Genomic DNA, 23677 nt, shown 5'->3' with positions numbered 1-23677 from the left:
CTATTACATTACCATGTGATTCAATCATCATGGGTTATTATATCCTTTCAGTGATCAATAAAGATGTAGATGCTGGAGTTCTACACAACACATTCTCCTCTCAATCACTACTAGAACTCAGGTGATTTTCGTCCAAGGCTTTTCGATCGAAATCGGTCGGAAATAAGAGTATTTGGTCGCAATAAGTCAAAAAAAAAGTGCCTGATAGCATAAAAATAAAATTTCCGACCGATTTCGGTTAGAAATTGGTCAAATATTTGGTCATACTTGTATATTATGTACAAAAATAATTATTTATTAAAAATTTACCAAATTTTCGACCGAATTCGGTCAGAAATTGATCAAATATTTGGTCATACTTGTATATAATGTACAAAAATAATTATTTATTAAAAATTTACCAAATTTTCGACCGAATTCGATCGGAAATTGGTAAACTATTTGGTCATACTTGTATATAATGTATAAAAATAATTATTTATTAAAAAAATTTCAAGTTTCCAGTCGGATTGTTCTTTCAAATTTTGTCATATTTCAAAATTTTCAAATAATTCGATCGGATTGTTCTTTTGGTTGTTCAATCCTATTGTTATTTGAGACCAACATTCATGGTTTTGCTCTTTCCGTTATATGCTCTCCAGTTTTAGCTATTTTGGGTTTTGAATGGCATTAGTTCAACACCTATTAACTACTAGTTTTAGCTTAGTTTATCAGTGGTAGAATCGAACAATATGCTCACTTTTCTCCTTTTCTTTTTTGTTCTCATTGATAGGAGTATTATTTAGTATGTAACTTCCTTGAGTTGAATCTCTGAAATAAAAATGGAATACTGGCAGGATTAGCATGCCACTTATTTCATTCACCTAATCAACTATGGGCAAACACTCTTATTTATAAATATAAAAACAAACGTATAATACAAAATTCATCTTATATTTGGAAAAATATTATGTTAGGTTGGGAAAAATGCCAAAGTAGCATTCAATGGCAGGTAGGTACGAATTCAAAAATAAACTTCTGGACGGAGCCATGGAATGCTTCGAACACCACAGTTAGATCTTTATTACATGGTCCTATACCTTTAGAACATACTACAAGGACTATCAACACTTACAGAGATCATAATAATTGGAAATGGGCAGAAATACCTTTTCACATTACAAACTCTTTTAAAAATGAATTCAACAGGATTAATGTACCTATCTACACAAACAAAGCGGATACTATCTCTTGGGGACTATCCAACAATGGTAAATTTACTGTCCAATCAATGTATTCACAATTACTACAGCAGGATTTAAAATTACAACAACACACATCCACTTATAATTGGATTTGGAAGATTCAAATACCACCCAAAATAAAAATATTCCTTTGGCTTGTAATGCATAACAGGTTGCCAACAAAAAAATACCTAAATCATATAGGAATCACAGTAGATGACCGATGTCAAATATGTAATATAGATCTGGAAACTATTAATCATATATTTTTAGAATGTTCTAACATAAAACATATATGGAATGACTTGGTATACCAAACTTTATCAACAATATAACTACATACTCTCATCCATCAGGTTGGTTAATGAAACTCATTATTACAAAGTACAACAACATGCCTTACCGTATAAATAGCAAAACTTTTATTTCGTACACATTATGGGATATTTGGATTAATCATAACAATCACAATTTTAATAATACACAACAACACATATCACTTAAAAAAAATTACTAACCATGCACTGAAATTTACCTATTTAGCTGCAAAGGTAGCAACAACCAAAATCCCTATAATGCAACCTATCAAATGGATACCCCCTAAACCAAACTACTACAAATTAAATACGGATGGAGCTATATCAACGTTAACTCAGAAAGCAGGTATAAGAGGAACCATACGCGATTCAAATGGAAATTAGATTATAGGTTTTGCAGGCAATTTGGACAATGCCACCATCATCCAGGCAGAACTAAAGGCCCTATTCCATGGACTGAAATTGACAAACAGATACAATTTGGTCCCGCTGGAAATAAACATCGATGCATCAGAGGTACTTACAATGTTAAAAAAGGACAACATCATTTATACTAATATATTCACTGATTGCAGGTACCTCTTGGACCAACTGCATAGTGTTACCATTGCACATACCTATAGAGAGGGGAATGAGGTGGCTGATGGTTTAGCAAAGGCGGGATGCAACATGGCCTCTAATGAAAGACCATCTATTTTTGAAGAGCCACCGGATTTTTGTGAGCACCTTTTTGCAAAGGGATCAGGAAGGAGCAACTCGCTTTAGGAAGACAACATGCACACATCAGGAACAAGAGGAGGACATGAATCATAACACTTTTGTAATCTATGACAATGATCAACGAATGACTGCTTCCAATGGAGACAATGTGGTGGATAACAACATTAGAATAGATAGTATTAATCCTTGTAATAGACAACTAGAAAACAACTATATTATCGATGCACAGGCATCACCCTCTCTCTAGTAATTTTATTTATGTTTAATGCAATATTATGTTTCGCACAAAAAAAAAAAAAGGAATAGGTGAAATCTATAGGGAATAATTTGACTGAGTTGAGATGCATAATTTCATGGCAATTCAGAAAATAAAGTTTTTATTCATGTTAGTTTGTAGTTGGGTTGGGGAAAACACAATCGGAATCCATTTGAATTATTTTTGCTGACCATGTCTTGTTAGAGTTAAAGAGGAATCTTTGGACCTTGTATTCTTTCAATCTTTTTCCCCCTACTTTGTGAAGTTCTATAATTTTTTAGATATATACATTATGCTTTCAATTGAATGATGTTAAGGTTTACGCAACAGGATTGTTTCTGGATTACTCAGTTACTAGTGATTAATTAATAAAAGAACTTTGTTTATTGTCTAAAAAAAATTTAAAAGGTTGCAAGTACATGTCACCACTTCTATAGTTTAGCAGTAGCAACTTAGATGAATAATCAAACTTTGGCATATATCATGCTCCTTGACAAACCAAATAACCATATAAAGAGAAAGAGTCACCTTCTTGTTTGTGTTATTCCTCCATCTTCAGGAACAATATATAGGCAATTTCCGCAAAAAAGAAAAAAAAATCAATACTTAGCGAACGGCTATCCACTAAGCAAATCGGTATTCATCATTTACCCAACATTTCAATTTACACAAATTCACACACATGAAATTGAATATTTAGATTCCATAAATATCACTGTAAGTTTTTTCTCATATCCTACATATATATATATATATATATATATATATATATATATATATATATATATATATTCTACTGACCTTAGGGAAAACATGCGTAATCAAGTATTTCTGATTTCTCTTTCTGGTCATGTAAATAGCAACTCTATTAGGGTGATATGATCCCCTTGATTGGTGCAAACATCTCTAGCTAGAAACAAAATGATTAAAGCAACTATCTGATTTGATGCTTGAGATGGAATTTTTTTTTTATCAGTTTCAGGAGATCATCTGGGATAAAAACCGCTGTTAGATATCTGATACTGCCTCCGTTTCAATTTATGTGCACAAGTTTAAGAAAAAAATGAAGAGTTTGTAATTTGTTGTCCTAGACAAGTCTAAATGGAGCCCAGAGTATTTGTGTGGTTATAAAAGCTTCTCATTAAGGATAAAGTTGTAATTTTAAGCTAAATTGTTACCAAATTTAGAAAGAATTCATTATTTTTGGAACAGGCAAAAAAGGAAATGAGTTCACAAACATAGAGGAAGTACGAGAGAGATTTGAAATTTTACAGGATTAGAACTCCTTTTTGTCTCTGTGCATTTTGAACCGTGTTCCAGTCGTTGGTAATCCAAGCGGCCATCGTTGGCACTCAGACTCCTCTCCATCTCTGATAAGTTTTCTTTTTGGGTATATACTACCTCTGCCCTTAAAGTTAAAAATCCTCTGTTTTTATTGATTGATCTATGAAATGAGACATGACACACTGTTTTATGCCTGCAAGTTAGACCTATGCACTTTTCATGCTCCATGTTGGAAAAATTGGTGGTTATGTATATTACTTTAATTTATTGTATAAAAGTGGGGATGGTTTTGAAAAAGTGGTACTTAATGAAGAAGATTTGGGCTTAATTATTTTTAAATGTACCCTTCTTGATGGTCTCTTGGCACTAATAGTGGAAGCTGACCCTAATTTTGGACTGTTTTTTAGTGTCAGCTTCATGTCATATGGATGATGGAGGTTTTAAATTGTAGTAGTAGTATTATTAATTTATTAGTTCTCCACTACCAAACATTCCTATGCAACTTTTATTTATTATTCCATATAGTTTTAGTAGTGTATCACCAAGATTTACATATATATCATGTCGAAACATATGGCTTAATATTGCACAAAATCCTGATTAATTGAGTGTGCTAACAAATTATAATTTATTATGTAACTTAATTCTATAAATTAATTTGAACTTTGATTAATATAATTTATTCGTTCTTTATGTAAATGGAATATCATAGTTGGATGTATAATAGGAATTATCCTAATCGTCGGTTTTTAGGGAGGAATTTATAGAAGGGGTTAAGGAATTTATTACGCATGCAATGTCACTTGAACCGTTTCGAATTGGAGGGTTGATTAGGTGTCCTTTTGCGAAGTGCAAGTGTTCGCATTTTTTTTGGATCGGAGGATGTTAAAGCTCATCTTTATAAAAAAGAGTTTACGGATAATTATTTTGTGTGGACTAGTCATGGAGAGATTGATGGTAGTGATGTTGTATTTCATAACGTAGTTGTTGGTCAAAGTAGTAGGTTGGTGGAGAATAGCGTTCAATATCCTAGATACCATGAAATGGTTGCGGATGCTTTAGGGATGCACTTCGATTTTGAAACCCATGAAAGTATTGAACAACCTCCTAACGAAGAGGCAAAATATTTTTATGAACAGTTAGAGGCCGCTAGTCATCCACTAAGACAAGGGAGTATGCACTCTCAGTTGTCTGTTGCGGTTAGATTATTAAGTATCAAATCAGATACCAATATTTCTCAAGCAGGAATGGATTCTTTCATTGGCCTTATGAGTGAACTAGTTGACCCAGCTTTCAACATACCTGAAGATTTCTATAAGGCTAAAAGATTGATTTCTAAGTTAGGATTCTCATCTATGAGAATCGATTGTTGTGAAGATGGTTGCATCTTGCATATTGTATTATAAGGGTGATGTAGATTTAGAAAGTTGTAAATTTTGTGAAAAATCTCGTTTTAAGCGGCTTTCCAGCGGGAAAGGCTGCGGTGAAGTTGATGCATTACTTACCCCTTATTCCTAGATTAAAGAGGTTGTACGCATCGATGAGTTCCGCTCATCATATGAGATGGTACTATGAAAATAGAAGGCCGCCCGGTGTTATATGTCATCCTTCAGATGGGGAAGCTTGGAAGCATTTTGATAGGACGTATCCGGATTATGCTAGTGAACCAAGGAATGTTCGGTTGGGTTTGTGTGCTGATGGTTTCACGCCATTTTCTGTTTCTGCAACACCATATTCATGCTGGCCGGTCTTTATTACGCTGTATAATCTTCTGCCTGAAATGTGTATGACTAGTCCATATATTTTTTTATAAATTGTGTTATTTCCGGTCCCCGAAATCCAAAGAGTTTGATTGATGTATATTTGCAACCTCTGATTGATGAGCTTAAACAGTTGTGGTATGATAGAGTCGAGACATATGATATATCAACTAAGCAAAATTTTAACTTGCGTGCTAACTTAATGTGGACCACTAATAATTTTCCTACGTATGGAATGTTGTCTGGGCGGATGACTGCCAGAACGTTAGCATGTCCTTACTGCATGAAAAATGGTAAAGTGTTCACTTTAAGACATGGCCGAAAGCAGTCATGGTTTGATTGTCATCGTCAGTTTTTGCCAGTTGATCATGAGTTCAGAATGATGAAGAACGCATTCAAAAAGAATACAATTGAACATGATTTTCCACCTCCAATTTATTCCGGTGAGGAAATTTGGGAGAAGGTTCAGAACTTCACTAAAGTTACTGAGGCCCCACCTTCTAGATTTCTTGGATTGGTGTTACCCATAACTGGACAAAACAGAACATATTTTGGGAGTTGCCATATTGGAAGGATAATCTTCTCCGGCATAATTTTGATGTCATGCATATTGAGAAGAACTATTTTGATAATTTATTCAACACAATGATAGATGATAAGAATAAGACAAAATATAATCTGAAGGCTAGACTGGACTTACAAGAATATTGTAGGCGACCTGAATTACATTTGCAATCTGGGAACAATGGTAAGGTGTTCCAGCCCAAGGCCAGCTACACATTCACTTTGGAACAAAGACGACAGATTTGTGAGTGGGTTACAAACCTAAAAATGCCCGAGGGCTATGCATCGAACCTGGGAAAACGTGTTGATATGGTTGAGGGAAAGCTGACTCATATGAAAAGTCATGACTGTCATATATTCATGGAAACCTTAATCCCTATTGCATTTTGTGGATTGCTTGAAAATATATGAAAACTCATCACAAAGATAAGTTTGTTCTTCAAAGATTAATGTTCTACCACATTAAGGAAAGAAAATCTATTTCAAATGAATTAGAACATTCCTGTGATCAGTAATAAGCTGGAAAGGACTTTTTCCATGTAGTTTCTTTGATGTAATGGAACACCTTCCAATTCACCTTGTACACGAGGCGCGACTTGGAGGCCCGGTTCAATGCAGGTGGATGTATCCATTCGAGAGGTAATGATCAAACCTTGATTTATTCTTGTAATTTTCTTTAATGTTATTGTCTAGTATGACAATGTGCAAGACTATCGGCAAGTGTAAACGATTTGTTAAAAAGTGGAATAGGATTGAAGGATCCATATGCGAAACCTATCTTGCAAAGGAAACTGCCCATTTTTGTTCTTACTACTTTGCCAGTCATGTGTCATGTGACATGTGCTAGAAATAGGCCCAATTGGCACAATGTGGTGATTGAGATTGATACATTATATCCACCAATGTCCATATTCAATCAACCAGGCCGAGGCTCTAAAGATTGAACAAAAAGGGGCCTAAGTAGTATGGAGTACAAATCAGCTTCAAATCATGTGTTGCTAAATTGTCCGGAAGTTTAACCATTTCTAAAGTAAGTGTTGACGTAAGATTAATTTACATGGTCTGCTATTTAATTTGGTTGATACAATTAACAAATAATTTTCAATATGTCGCTTAGTGACTTCATGAGTCAATTTGATCATGGTGTTGTATATTCTACATTTGAGGCATGGTTTAAAGAGTGTGTAAGTGCATCTTACATACTTTCTCACATGTGAATATACATACTTATAAATATACTTGCTCACTTGTGATTTATTTACCCCTATATGTAGGTCAACAATCCAAACAACGATGTTAATCAATTTTTGAAAGACATATCTTGGGGACCTGCACCTACAGTTACGACTATGTCTAAGTATTATGTGAATGGTTACAAATTTCACATCGAGGAATACTCGAAGTATAAAAAAATCAATAATAGTGGGGTGTGTGTCAAAGGTGGTGAAGACAACTAGGATGGGAAAAATGATTATTATGGTATGATCAAAGAGATTCTAGAATTGTCATATTCAGGTAGGCCAAATAAGAAGATCATACTTTTCCGATGCATGTGGTTTGACCCAACATCTAGAAGAGGTACAAATGTACACTCGCAATACAACATAATTGAGGTTAATAAAAAGAGGGAGTATGATCCTTTTATAATTGTAGAAAGAATTAGGCAAGTGTACTATGCTCCATATCCATTGCGGAGGGATAAGGCTGATTGGTTGGTTGTAATCAAAACAAAGCCTGTTGGTAGGGTGGAAGTTGAGAATGTGCTAGATGTTGCTTACCAAAACGATACCTCAAGTGTTAACCAAATGGTGAATGATCAGTTAGAAAATTACTTGGAGCATCCTCAACGCATATTAATAGGAAGTTGATATGGAGTAAATAACATTTATAGAAAATGAGGATGAAGAATCACCTAATAAAAATGAAATAAGTGAAGAGGAAGTATTTTCAGACGAGGAAGGATACGTCGACAAAGACGACTAGCATGTTAGTTTTTTCAAGCGCCCTCAACTTATATAGATTTATATTCTCAATTCTAACATTTTATTTAATTTATGCAAATGACCGGTAGGGGTCGAGGTAGGTCTAGGAAGGATAAAAGGCCTATTGATCATGATGATGGTGCTACACCCTCGTTTCCTTCCACTCCACACTTGCATCCCTCTGCTGCTGATGGCCGACAGCAATCTTCTAGGCACAGATCTATTCCACCACATCCATCTACTCATCATACTATCCACCATTTGCCCACCCAGCATTATTATCACCATTCTCCACCACAGGGCTATACCCTTCTTCCTTCTCATGATCCACCCAATAGTTACATGGGTGCATCCAGTCACCAGTCATAGAGCCATGTGGTACGCCCGTCATCTTCTCCATTTGCTTCATCTCTAGCTAGATTTCATCCATCTAGATTTTAGTCGGTCGGATCGCAACAATGGTCTAGATCGCAGCATGGGTCTAGATCAATGTAGGGGTGTGGATCGCAGCCATATTCATCAAAGACCTCATTTTCCTCTCCACGGAGTTCGTCTCCTAGCATTTCTAGACTTCGTCTTCGGGATAGTAGCACTGAGCCAGATGCCCTCCCCTTCTGCGCACGCTTCAGATTCATCGGAGGGTGATGATCCAGATGATGTGCGTTATGATGGATCATCATCAGGCCTAAGGGCAATGGGTAAAATTTATTTATTACTTCTTTATTATTGCTGAATTGTAATATCTACTCTTGTTTATTTAATGTAATTTCTATGTTGCAGGTTCATTCCTAATACTCGGGTTACAAAGATAATCACTAATATTCTTGGTGCATTGTATTTGGCACCCTATCCGACTTGGAGTGACTTTCCAAAGAGTCTCGTGCAACAGATATTCAACCAATTTAAGGTTTTAATACAATTCTTATATATTTAAGAGTTATATTAATAATATTTTTATCTAACGTTACATACTTTATCTGCAGACTAAGTGTCCCTGGGAGGACCGGTATAACCGTGAAATTCATAAAAATTAAGGGTACAAATGCCATAAGAGACTCTGTGATTCCTTCTGCTCTGCTCGAAGGGTTAAAAAGAAGCCTTCATGGGTTCTACTGGATGTATGGGTGGATCTGCAGAGTGAACAGGGAAAGAAGGCCCGAGCATTTGAGAAAGGTGGGTCCTTGTACTATTTGGGTTCAAGGAGCATGGGGGATACGAAAAGACAACTGGTAATTTCTTAAAATATTTCGGTCTATTTTTATCGAACTATATTTATATATCTCCCAGTTTTTCTTTTTCAAATTAATCATAAAATTCGGTCCACTTGACTTTATATCAACATAGTGTTATCAACATTATGGGAACAAAATTTTTGTGACGAAGCGGCAAAATCATATAAAACACTCCATGCATTTTGGTGTCTTATGAATTCTATTTACATATTTTAGTTTTTTGCTATTAATTATAATAATTAAGATTCAACAATCTTATAGAATATGTTCCAAATATTTAATTTAACTTCTCTACACGTAGCATCTGCTTATATATTATGAGATTGACAGTACTCGATATATCATCAAGAGAATCATATAGTATGTTAGTATTCGTGAACATGGAAACGATCAACATCTGGGTCCATGTCACGCTTATAATTGAATCCAATCCTTTATGTTACTTTGAATTCATGATTAATGCACACTACCTAGTTTACATGATTCTCTACTCTTATTTGCATTTTCATTTGCAACTTCTCCTAACAAGTTATAGCTGAAATCTAACAATGCATGAGAAACCGACCGTAATACATTTATTGATTAACCATGTATTTAGCTTAAATATAGGAAGAGTGAAGCTGAGGTGAGACTAGATGGGAAATGCCTAAATGCAAAAAATTCAAATGTCCGGGCTTGTTAGCAATGTGATAGAAGAAGATTTTACGCATAAAATTAAAGTAGATAAGATGGTTGAAATAGAGAAGTATCACCAGAGTGTCATGTGATAAAAGAATATATACATGCCAAAGTAAAAGACAAGTTTTATTGAACAAATGTAAGACTAATATGATATGAGAGTGAATGTTTTGGCCTTTAAAATCCAACATATCCAGACAATGAATAATTTGGTCTATTTTTATCGAACTATATTTATATATATTAATTTTGTTAACACGTTTTATTATATTTGTAGGAAAAAAACTAGGAGGAAGATGAGTCATGTTGAGTTCTTCATGGAGACTCACATCCGGAAGAAGGAGGCACCGACAGATCCAACTAGATGGGTTGAGGACCGGGCGGAGAATACACACGTAAGTTTCATAACTACTATAAATATTTATAATAATATATAGTTAGTAATTTTTTATCTTCTAAATAAAGGGTTGTTACAATATCAATTTGGAGGAGTACACTAAGAGCTTGCCACCGAATGAGCAAGCGACCGTCCATTTCAAACAAAGAAGCGTAAAGGATATGGTTGGATGTTGTCGGTGGTCCTAAAAAGGGGATAGCATACGGTCTTTCAGATAAATCATTTCAGCGCTACAGGGCAGGATTGCAAGGTATAGGGACTTCCGCCCAAGGCGAGGCGATTGATAGGTCGACTATATTGTCTATGGAACAGAAGATCGCAAAGCTGACAGCAGAGCTTGAAGAGACCAAGGCTAGAGAAAAGAAGAGAGATGAACAATTTGGTACCCTTCAAGTTCAGCTAGAAAGGAGGGACGAACAATTTAATCTCCTTCAAGGTCAGCTGACCGATCTTCTTGCTAGTGGTGTTTTTCCCATTCCCCGATCTCGTCCTCCTTCCCCATGTGCCGGCGATGAAGGTTCTAGGAGTGAAGATGGAGATGATGCTACATAAAAAACTCATTGAATGTTGTGTATTGTTAAACAAAGTTTTGAACTTGTCAATATTTTGTTCTTGTTGGTTATTTGAATGATGATTATATTGTTATTAAATATTTTAGTAGTTATTGTTGTGGTTATTAGTTGTTGTAGTTGTTATTAGTTGTTGTTGTTGGTTAATAGTTGTTGTTGGTTATTAGTTGTTGTTATTTTGTTAGGTTTTCAAATTATGGTTGAATGACAGCAATGTTAGCTGCCATTATAAGATATATATTGGTTTAAATTGGCAGGTGATGTAGCTTAAAAACAGGCATTTTCTGCCCAGTTTTTACCCAGATTTCCAATCAAATTCGGTCGGAAATTATTTTTTCCCAGAAATTCATAATTTCCGATTGAATTCGGTCGGAAATTTCAAATAAATTCTCCAGATTATTGAAATTTCCAACCAAATTCGATCGGAAATTATGAATTTATATTTATTTTTAAATAAGTTAACAATTTACAAATAAATTAATAATTTTTTTTTAATTTTCCGACCTATTTTGGTCTGAAATTTGAAAATTAAAAAAAATATTTAATAATTTCCGATCGATTTCGGTTGGAAAATAAAGTTTGACAATCAGTCAATGCATTGAAATTTCCGACCAATTGCGGTCGGTACACATTTGCGACCATCATTTTCCCGTCCAATTAAAATCAGTCGGAATTTGGTAGGAAATTATCAATTTCCGACCGATTTCGGTCGAAAATTGCGGATGGAAATCACCTGATTTCTAGTAGTGAATATCTTCATATTGCAGTTCAACTTATTCGTTGCACCAGGGTTGGAATAACCACCAGCTTCTTGTGATAGAATTTTATGGACTTGCACATATATTGTATTATGAATAATTGTGTGTTGGTTACTCTCACTATAAGATGGCCTATATTAAAGTGATCTACCATGGTTTAAAGTTAAATAGGCCAAAAGGATATCTTATAAAGTAAGGGGTCTTATGTGTAGATACCCAAATGTTATTTCTAGCTTAATAATGGGCTAAATTGGAAATACATAAACTTGTGCAACTATTATATGGGTTATGGCACCCAAATCAGATGTAGGGTTTTCTTTCTAACATCTGATCGCTGGAAAGAGTAGAACGGCTTACATCTTGGTTTGGAAGACTGTAAACCAAAAGATTTAGCGATCTTTGTGGTCATGATTCAAGCATTTACGCACTTTCGATCATGTACTTTACACATTGAAATAAAAGAAGATTTCGCCTTCCTATTACGCATTTTCTTGCCTCTTAAAATCTGAATCGTAAGAGCCCACGGGCTACCACTACTCGGGGACTATCGATACCAAGGGCTACCCCTATTCGAGGACTGTCATCTAAAAAAAGTTCGGACAACCCGGACTACCAAATTCCAGAGGCACCAAACCTATTTAGGCGGTGCCTAAATACAAAAGGCTACAGCTACCTTAAAAATTGCTCGGAGACATCCGAAACTCCTAATCAAAAAGCAAGACCTTTATAGAATCACGAAACCTGCAAAAAGGTTACCCTCGGTAAAAGTATCATCTAAAATCAATTAAGCATCTTGAAACCGGTCACACCGAGGTCTCAAAACTTCGAACAAGCAAAGTTGTATCAAAGTCAGGCTCCGTTCGGACCCCCAAAAATGAACGACCTATAACTACATTTGATTCTATGCTAAGCGTCAAAAACATTACATGAATATAAATTATAAGAAGATACTGGAAAAGTAAAGACATGATATTGCCAAATTGGGAAAATTTTATATATATCAAAACAAAAGAAAAAAAAAACTAAAAAGATGCTAAGGCATCTATGCCTGGTCTTCACCACCGAAATCATCGGAGCCCTCGGATCTTTCAGAGCCCACGACATCCTCGGGATCGTGGAGATCCTTTACCTCGGCCTCGAATCTCTTCTCTTCCTCGATCTCGGTCGATATGTCGAAGCCTCGAGCATGGATCTCCTCGAGGGTTTCCCTTCGAGACAGCCTCTTTATGTATTCAACATTTGCCTTTAGGCGGATCTCGGTTGCCTCCACGTCGCCTTTATATTGGGCTACCATTTCTTCGGCATCGACTGAGGTTATGCTTGACTTGGACTTCAGTGCTTCATATTCCTTACCGAGGGCATCCCGATATGCAAGAGCAGAGCTTAGTTATGCTCGAAGACTGTCATTTATCTAAGACCATTTGCCAGCTTTCACTTTAGCCACCTGAAGTTGGTTCTCCACCGATGCTAACTCCGCCTTTGCAGCCTCCTTCTTCGAGGCCAGTCAGTCCATCCTGCCCTTCCACACTTCGTTCTAGACCTTGACCTCATCCATCTCGACTCGCACCTAGTCGATCAGATCCATCTTTTGTTGGACCTGCGAAGTTGAGTTGTTAGTCATCGTGACTAGATGCTCGTTCTTATCTTCAAAGACCTTTACCTTTTCAACCAAGTCGGTGTGTTCCCACTTCAGGGTCGAAGCTTCCTTCTAAGCCCTGTCTAGCTCGGCCTGAAGGTCATTGACGACCCCGTCCTGTTGCTCACTGAGCAACCTGTACATGTCCTTTTTTTGCATCTGCTCTTTAAGCTCGAACTTGAGCTAGCTGATTTCCAAGCGATACTAGAAGAAGCTCTTATAGTGAAGCACCGAGGCCTATAAAACAATGACAACAGTAAGAGACATCAAACCTTTGGGGAATTCATAAGGAATTGTAAAAGTATTGATGTCTTACCCGATTCAGTGCATGATGTGCCTCATTGAAGAGACTTGATGCGCCCACCTCATTCATCTTTGCCTAGTCCTCCTCGGTCACCAGGCATCAGAGGTAGTTGTCTAAGCCTACTGGAGCGGATAGAACCCGAGCATCCTCCGACACCGTAAGAATGATTGTTCTCTTATGGTCGAGCGTCGCTCGGTACGGGAAACACTTTCACCAGTTTTGGGATTGAACTTGCCCTGCCAGTTTTCAAGGGGACATCCTTCTTTAGGATCTCCAGGTCGCCTAACCCGGAAAAACCTTCCACAGTAGATATGTCCATGCCATCGAAGAATGGGTGGAGAGGGTCATCCGCACCGTAAACTCCTTCGCTTGACTTTTCCTTACCCTCTTGAGCCTCTTCAAGCATGGACTTGGTGTAGGAAGGCATATCGATGATGTCTATCACGCCGGTTGCCTCCTTCGGAACAAAATCGGCTTCTCGGAAGGTTACAACCCCCGTCTCAACTTTGGCCTCTCGAGTCAGAAGGGAATTGGCCTCGTGGCTCCTTTCCTCGGTTGCTGCCTGCTACCCGATAGGGGTCGATCCATGAGTAACAAAGATATCGTCTTTTTCAGACTCATCCCTGAGCCGGTGAAGTGAGTTTGAGTCCGGTACCCGGGAATTAGTATTCTTCTCGGGCTTACGAACCCGAGTGGCCGCTCTTTTTTTAATCTTCACCTCAGGGTCCGAGGAACCTGAGGATTTTCTTGTCCTCTTCTTCTCCCCCACGGCAGTCCCGGGTTGTCCCGAAATGGAGGGATCAACGGATAAGGACGCATCCTCGTCCCCATCCAGTGGCCTAAGTTCGGTGGTCTTAGGAAAACCTGTGACAGAAAGGAAAAATGTCAACGTTATGTAAGTTTGGGGCGTTTTAATAACTATCGAGGGAAAAGTCTTACCATGAGAACGAGCCTACCATCTGCCCTCGAAAGTTTGCGTCATGCGTGCTCATAGTAGGACATCTGCTTGTAGATTCCTTCGATCCACTCCTTGAGTCGAGGGACCAGATTGGGAACCCGAGCAACAGCCGCACGACCGTAAATACTGGTGATAAGAAAAGAAATAAAGGATGGTTGACGCTTATGGAAAGACTATGCTAACGAGATGTATTCTACTTCTCGGGGAATGGCAGGAACTAGGAGGGGATGAGATCTTCAGTTTTTACCCGAACAAAACACCCTTGACAACCTAGGTCTCGATCCTTGTCGATGCTCGAAAAGGGAGACTTATTGGCTCAGCAAAAGAGCTTGATTAGTCACCCTCAGAAAATTCGGGGACTATACAGATGGAGTAGGTGGCCGAGGGTGAACCAAGGGGATTCAGTTTTATTCATAAAATAACATAGGAGGATCACGATCCTCTAAGGACAGGTGGATTTGCCCGAGGCACACCTCGTACCTCTTGCAAAAGGCCAGGATTACTAGGTCTATCGGGCCCATCATGAAGGGGTAAGTGTAAACACTTAAATACCCCTCTACATGGGTAGTAATATGGTCCTCAAGATCGGGGACAACCATATCTTTGCCTTCCCATTTACACTCCTCTCGGACTATGGGAAGGGTATCTTCAGTAATGAAGCATATGTATTTCTGTGATCCTTCGTCCCCGGTCTTGTTTTGCGAAGGCCTTCTCGACCTTGAAGTCATCGTCAATTGAACAGCCCCCGAGCATAAAGCTTTGCATCCACCTCGGGAGAAGCCACCTCGGGAGAAGCCACCTTAATATCTATGTTCGGATAGGAAGATGAAGGAGCAGCCTGATAAGGAACTGATTTGGAAGTTTTAGGCATCTTAATTTGGGAAGTATGCAGATTTAGAAGAAAAATATGAAGATTTGAAGAAAAAGTACGAAGGTTTAAAGAAACAAGTATGGAGATTGAAGAAAAGAGTATGAAGGTAGGATGAAGATCTGGGTAGAAATCTAAGAACAAGTATGAAGATTTGAAGATCAAAGATGAAGATATGAAGATTGGAAAAGGTTGAGAGCCGTTAGAAAATTTGAAGGTAAAAGCTAGGGCCGGAAAGTGAAAGAGGTATAAAAGGTCAAAGTTTTTATAGGAAAAAATGTAATCAATACGCGACAATTCATATTCGAATGTGATCACCTCATGGTGGACATGTATCCGAAATCAGAACGACGTGATTGATGGGACGTTTCGTCTTATCCGTCATCTCGGTTATAACATACGAAGGAAGGAACCGGGGTTCAACTATCATTTCTTGTAGAAACGAGGAGACTATACGGGTGAAACCGGGGCTAACGCATATCCCGATTTCCTGGTGGGTCAAACGAAGCTAGGATATGACTACATGAGATCAGAATCGAACCTGGAAACTTCTCGCATCAAGGCCCGACAAAGTGCTCGCCACCGAGCCTGATAAGACAACACCTCCTCGAACCCAGAACGAGCCACGAGACCTCGAAAAGCGTGGTAACGGCTGCACACAATTGACAGAGGGCCGTGATATACGCGCCGCACCAGATATCACGGCGCATATCTCGCTCGACGTCGATAGCGGATTAGCAATTAACAAGAAAGGAGGATTTTTACCTTTTTTAGGATTGTACTAGGGATGAAATTCTCCTACTATGTTCAATTAGAATGTATTTAATTGAGTCGGAAGGTGCATATATGCTTTAAAAAGGAAAAAGTTTAACTAATAGGAGTAGGCTAAAACTTTTGGATTATCATACTAATTATTCAACAATGCTAAAAAAATTGGAAAAGGGAAGTAAAGGGAAATGTGTTTATAATGATGTTATACCAATATAATTACTTATATTATTTTTCTTTAACAAAAGACATGATGTTATACCAATATAATTACTTATATTATTTTTCTTTAACAAAAGACATGGACTTAAATACATCTTAGTTATGCATTTAATGTTGAAAACGACATATCTAATCCTTTGAAAAGGATGCGTAACCACTAACCCACCAATGACTTTCTTTAACTTATTTGAGCAATTACAAAATCATCGGTCGGTAAAAGCTAATATATATATATATATATATATATATATATAGATAGAAAGAGAGAGAACAATTAAAAATATACGTTTATCTAATTTATACTGATTTACTTTCTCCGGTCCATAATAAGTTATCAATTTGCCTTTTTATTTTGTTCCAAAATAAGTGTTCATTTATCTAATCAAGAAAAAATTTAATTTATTTTTTCAAAATTACCCTTATATAAGTATTCCTAAAAAGTCTTTTTACTCTTCACATAAAATTATGCCGCAATATTTAATTAATGGTAGTTTAATTATACTAACTACTTTTATCTAGAATTTCATATTTTCTTAATGGGTGTGCCCAAGGCAAATTGGTCACGTATTACGGACTGGGTTCTCATTTTTCTGTGCTGTGCTCTCCAGATTTCAAAAAAAAAAAAAAATATCCTTTGCAATAATTGTCCTCTTAGGACCAATAGGCATCCGCAAAGTTTGTATGCCAATAAATGCAAACCCACCAAATCGGAAAATTACTAATATGCACACCTGCCAATAAATGCCTACAGCAAAATATCATATCAGACGGTTAATATTTCTTGAAAGAGGGCAGTGAAATTTCTCTTTCACCCAAACCCTATTAGAGGACTTTTTTTCCTAAGCGCATGAAATTCATTTTTAATCTATTTAGGGATCTTGTTTCAAATGTTTATTTATTCCATTTTAAAAGAAATTTATATATTTTAAAATTTTGGAAGTTTGAATTGAAAATGCTCATTCATTTGAGAATTAAAGATCGATATTTTTCGCATGATGTTTTAAATTAGTAAGTCAGTCAAGTAGGTAATATCCTAGAGATATTTAGTTCTTTTCATTATTATACTCCCTCTTATTACTTTTGGTTGTCCACTTTTGATTTTGCACTTTCTTTAAAAAAAAAAGTATGTATTTCATAATTTTACCTATAATAATGATAACAGTTCAAAAGATCTTGAGAAATAATTTGGGAAATGAGTAGTTAATGATAAGGGTAAAACACGAAAAGAAAAGAAACAATTTTCTTTATCTTGATTTGCAAAAATGAACGAGTAAAAGTGAAAATATAATATTTTAGTATAATGGACAAGTAAAAGTGAACACAGTATTTATTGAAGAATGTTGATAGAAAGCAACTCCTCACATTTAGCTCAACTGAACAAGAAAATATCCTTTTAATGGTAGTATTTACTAGTCAAACAAGAATTCAAACAAAGATAGAATCTCATGACCAGCTTTGCATTTATTGGTATACAAGTTTTTAAGTTGAAGCAAGAAGAAGAAATTGTCTTATTGTGGTCCTAGCTAACAAAAAATGGAAGAATCTTGTCTGAATTCCAAATGGTTAGTACTATCATACTTCCATTGCTCAATTCTCGTTATGTCTATGGCTGTCTCAAGCTTGGAATTTAAAGGTGATGAACAAGTTTTGTTAGACTTGAAAGTTAGAATAACAAATGATCCATTCCAAGTAATGGCTTCTTGGAATAATTCTCTCCATTACTGCAATTGGACAGGCATAACATGCAACCCCTCCATTGAAAGAGTCATGATTCTTGACTTGAGATCACAAAAACTCGTTGGCTCTATACCGTCTTCTATTGGGAATCTCACGTTTCTCACATCCATAAATCTTAGAAATAATAGCTTCTATGGTGAAATCCCAATGGAAATTGGCAACCTCCTTCAGCTGCAACATCTCAATCTCACTTGGAATTCTTTTACTGGAACCATTCCTTCTAATCTGACTTACTGTAAACAACTTAGATCACTTGCTCTAGAATATAATAGGCTTGTTGGTAAAATACCCGATCAACTCATTTCACTTTCAAAGTTGAATTATTTAGGATTTGGAAGCAACAATCTCACTGGAAGTATCCCATCTTGGATTGGAAACTTTTCGTCGCTTCGTGGTCTTTCCCTTGCCATTAACAATCTTCAAGGACAAATACCTCAAGATATTGGCCGTTTGTCAAACCTGCAAATCTTCCAAGTTTATGGAAATCAGTTGAATGGTACAATTCCTCAATCTGTTTTCAATATTTCCTCTCTTTACTATTTCTCTGTTACTCAAAACTTGCTGTATGGAGAGCTTCCATCAGATATAGGCCTAACTCTTCCAAATCTTGAGGTGTTTGCTGCTGCTGTGAACAACTTCACTGGATCGATTCCCGTTTCTTTATCAAATGCTTCAAAACTTAGTGTTATTGAATTGTCTCAAAATAACCTCACTGGAAATGTTCCTACAAGTTTAGGACAATTACAGTGGTTGTACAGGATCAATTTTGAGATCAATAGTCTTGGGAGCAACAGGAATGAGGATTTGAGGTTTCTTGATTTCTTAGTTAACTGTACAAGTCTTCAAGTTTTAAGCTTTGAGGACAATTTATTGGGCGGCGAACTGCCTAAAACCATCGGTAACCTTTCCACGAGACTTGAAATATTTGGTCTTGGTTATAATAGGATAATTGGTTCTGTTCCTGCTGGACTAGGAAACCTTGTCAATTTGACACGTTTATCGCTTGATAATAACAACTTCAGAGGCAGTGTTCCTGAGTCTTTAGGTAAGCTTCGACACCTACAAGGATTGGAATTGAATGGAAACAAGTTTTCAGGAATTATTCCATCTTCTTTTGGTAACTTGACATCTCTAACAACTTTACACATTGAGGATAATGAACTAGAAGGGAACATACCTCCGGAGCTCGGACAGTGTACCAGTTTATCAGTACTAAACCTTACTGGAAATAATCTTGTTGGTTCCATACCAAAGGAGCTTGCAGGTCTTTTTTCACTTTCAATTTCTTTGGCCTTAGCGAATAATTCTTTGACCGGTTCCTTGCCAGCTGAAATGGGAAAGTTGATAAATCTCAAGGAAATGGATATTTCACATAACAAATTATCAGGTGAAATTCCAAGCACACTCAGCAGCTGTGTCAGTTTATACCGCTTCATCGCGAATAATAACCTGTTTCGAGGAAGAATTCCTGAATCCTTGAAAGGATTAAGAGTTTTAGAAGAAATTGATTTGTCACACAACAACATCTCAGGAGGAATACCAGAGTTTCTTGGCAAACTTCCATATCTTAGGAAGCTTGATCTTTCATTCAATGAACTTGAAGGCAAAGTACCAAACGAAGGGATCTTTGTGAATGAAAGTGCAGTTTCAATTTCAGGGAATCGTAAACTATGTGGAGGTCCTCCAAACTACAATTTTCCTGCATGCCCTACACAAAAAGATCCAGCATCAAAGAAACACATTCATTCAAGGACAAAAGTAGCGATTATTATTTCAGTTACATTTTTATTTCTACTTTTGTGTTCTTTTACTGCTTGCTATATAGTAATTAGGAAGCGAGATCTCAGTGCACGGTTCTCAAGAGAAAGGCAATCTGAACATTTTGATGATGACGAACCAACTTTAGCTAATGATCCATCTTTGGCAGCAAAGATAACTTACCAAGATATATTTAAGTCAACCAATGGATTTTCTGAGGATAATCTGGTTGGTACTGGAAGTTTTGGTTCTGTATACAAAGGACAGTTTCAGGTTTTTGATAAAGTTATGGCAGTGAAAGTATTGAACCTACGACAAAGAGGTGCATTGAAAAGCTTTTTGGATGAATGTAGAGTTTTGAAAAGTATAAGGCATCGTAATCTCCTTAAGATCGTAGCTGCTTGTTCAAGCATCGATTACCAAGGTAATGACTTCAAATGCATAGTATTTGAATTCATGGCGAATGGAAGCCTAGATGATTGGTTGCACTCAAAAAGTGATGAGCAATACCTCAACATTATCCAAAGGCTAAACATAGCAATAGATGTTGCTTCAGCACTTGATTATCTCCACAACAATTGCCAAGTACCAATTGTTCACTGTGATTTAAAACCGAGCAACATTCTACTTGATGAAGAGATGACTGCCCATGTTGGTGATTTTGGATTGGCAAAATTCCTCCTCAAGTCAAATGAATCGTGGAATAAACAGACTTCTATTGCACTAAAGGGTTCTATAGGTTATATCCCACCAGGTATGTCGCTAATTCATTTTGATTTCTCTTGCACAATGGCTATTTCCGAGGCCGATCCAGGATTTAAGTTCTATGAGTTCAATCTTTAAGATTCCTAGCATTGAACCCGTACACGTTATATTTTTAAAGTTATAGGTACATATCTACTATTTTTTGTAATTTTAGCAGATTTTTACACAAAATTTCATACCTCGTGGGTTTAGATGAACCTGGTACCTTCAGGTTGCATCCGCCCGTCCCTTATCAGGTGTCCTAACATGTAAAATGAAATATTTGTGTACTTCAACCTTATATATGTCTTTCCGATGCTCACAGTATTTAATGAAAAAAATAAACTCTCTCAATGTCCCAACATATCATTATCTTGCAGAATATGGATCAGGTGTAAGTGTGTCCACTTTTGGAGATGTTTATAGCTATGGTATCATGTTGCTAGAGTTGTTCACTGGTAGAAGGCCAACCGATGTAATATTCAAAGATGGCCTGAATATTCACCAATATGTCAAAACCACTTTGCCTAGACATGTTATGGAGATTGCTGATCCAGCATTGCTTTTAGCATATGAAGAAAACAGCAAAAAAGAGGACAATGCGAGTGATTTGGAAGAAAAGGCAATACTTGAAGATGATGAGCACATATCCCAGCTAAATGCCAGCACTATGATAGAAGGATGCTTGGTTTCAATCTTGAAAATTGGACTTTTATGTTCTAGCTCATCGCCAAGAGATCGGATGCCAATAAGTATAGCTTTGGACAAGATTCATACAATCAAGAATTTATATCTACAATCTAAGAGGAGAAATAATAGTACCAAAAAGATCAGATGGTAAGTAAGCTTATCAAGGTATTATCTTCAGAATTGTATTGATGGAGGCTAGTATATATGCACAGAACTACAAGTAATAAGAAATTGCATTACTTTAGTTTCTCCTAGCCAAGTCTTTATATATGTTATTCAAAGTACGTTATATTTCAGCGAAGTTTAAATGCTGGATAAAAGGTGATGGATTTGAAATGGAAACTCAAGCCTTCATCATAAATCATCTCGAGCCAACATCACGTGGCCTTACTCGAGACTGGAACTCGTGCAACGCTGCTGACGACATTAGATAGATTGATTATAGAACATTGTTTTGTACTAAATGTAAATTAAGAACTACGTGCGGGCTTGATCCCCTCTTAAGGATTTGTTACGTTGGCGGGGTAAGTAGGCAGCCTGAGACCAAGATGATCTCAGGTGCAGCCCCTTTTAGTTTTAAGAAAATATACTGTTTATGTTTATAGCTTATTAACACTCCTTACAAAGATAGGCGACTTGTTGTATGTTTTTTTGGCAATTGATAACTGGCATCAGTTTTGTAATACATGCCTCGATAAAATGATTGGGGAACTCTATTCTATTTCATTGTTCAATGTGCAATGCTACTCCAATTTCAAACTGTAAGCTCTGTTGCAGATTCATGACTATTTCTTCTGCATCTCATAATTATCTTCCTGTGCAAATCAGGAAGTTGCAATGAAATATTCTGAAGCATGTCTTTTGTTCATTATTGGATTTTTGTCATGTTGTCTTTTTGAGCATCTATAGTCCGGGCAAAAAAATGGAAGCTAGTAGTGCAATATACATGACTCTCTAATGAGCTTCGTTAATATGATTCATCTGCTAGGTTTTAGATATTGGATATTCTATATTCTTGCAATCATTGTTGGAGCTCTAGTAAAGGCATGGCTTATTTTTCCTTTTAACCATGTCAGCTACACTCCCATTTAGTCGATCTTAGCTGAACAAGTAGTCGAAGAAGAATCAAACATTTAAAAGAAGATTGAAGGAGTAACTTCTTGAAATACTGAAGACAATAAGGAAGAAACAAGGCAATTCTAAATAATCTATAACAATCTACTTTTCTAGTAAGAACCTATACATATGACAGGGAAAGTTTCCGGATAGGAGGAAGTGGCAGTCAAGCCAAGAACATCTGTTCTAGGGTTTATGGAGTGAAATGAATGAACTTGTACTCATTGTCACAAATCCAGTGCACTAGTCTTGGCAGAGTTCTCTGATTTTGTATACGTAAAGAAGAGCAAGTGTTTATCGATGAGGCTAGCCTAACATGAATTTCAATTTCTTCTTCTTTGGCTTAAACCATTAAAAGAGTACTAATAATCATCATTGCAGGTGCTGCTCGAGGATTGCATTATCTTCGGAACTTAAAATATACAAGTTTATATGTTCGCTTCATTTGAACTCTTTAGAGTTAATTTTCATATTTTAAGACTTGCACATGCATGATCCATTCATTAGTATGTTTTTTCTGTCGATTGCCCCCATTAGCAGATAGTGCCAACCAAAGGTAAATACCATACAAGTTGAAAACTGAAAGCTGTAAATCAGGTTAGTTTTCAGAAAATGCACTATTCCATCTGTAAAATATGATTCCAATTGCCTACTTTTCACCTGCTATACAATCTACATTGAGCTCTCCTTTACAATAGATGATAATCATGACTTAACAAACAAGAAGCTGCTGGTTTCTCCAATTTGGTGCAATGAATAAGTTGAACAACAACATGAAAATATTGAGAGGAGCCATGCATTGTGTAGATCTCCAACAACTGCACCTTTCTTGATCAATGAAATGATGCAATCCGTGACGACTGAATTACATGGTAACATAATAGGGCCACCACTTGGCAGCCCAAACTCTTCTTCAAACAGGTCTAAACGTTGACTAATGACCTCATTTTCAAGATAAGCCAAAGGAAGCGCAAAGCACCTTTGGTCGGTTATGATACTACAAAATGGCCTTTTCCAACTATAGAGGATGAAGATGTACTACTATTGTCTGCATCACTGCTGTTACTTGGAAGTGAAATCCTCTTTCTCTGTATGGCCGCAAACTTTCGCCATCTCCTGGCCATCTTGATGGGTTT

General features: G+C 36.7%; 1 protein-coding gene and 1 long non-coding RNA gene across 2 annotated transcripts; one reads left to right on the top strand and one right to left on the bottom strand.

Annotated features, from left to right (window-relative positions):
* Positions 1-1906: 1906 nt before the first annotated feature.
* On the bottom strand, positions 1907-3891 carry LOC104214647 (uncharacterized). Its single transcript, XR_011400530.1, has 3 exons — positions 3789-3891; positions 2158-2299; positions 1907-2029 (listed from the first exon to the last, which is right to left on the bottom strand). It is a non-coding gene; the product is annotated as an uncharacterized lncRNA (long non-coding RNA).
* Positions 3892-17895: 14004 nt separating this feature from the next.
* LOC104214646 (probable LRR receptor-like serine/threonine-protein kinase At3g47570) lies at positions 17896-22151 on the top strand. The gene is made up of 3 exons (XM_009764347.2): positions 17896-20745; positions 21116-21572; positions 21723-22151. Exons 1-3 carry the CDS (start codon positions 18030-18032, stop codon positions 21730-21732), a joined length of 3183 nt encoding a protein of 1060 aa, XP_009762649.1. The 5' UTR covers positions 17896-18029; the 3' UTR covers positions 21733-22151.
* The last annotated feature ends 1526 nt before the right edge of the window (positions 22152-23677 follow it).

The sequence above is a fragment of the Nicotiana sylvestris genome, chromosome 6 (genome assembly GCF_000393655.2).
Source record: "Nicotiana sylvestris chromosome 6, ASM39365v2, whole genome shotgun sequence".
Taxonomy (NCBI): Eukaryota; Viridiplantae; Streptophyta; class Magnoliopsida; order Solanales; family Solanaceae; genus Nicotiana; species Nicotiana sylvestris.
The sequence above is the reverse complement of the archived record's forward strand: the minus strand, read 5'-3'. Positions and strand labels throughout refer to the sequence as shown.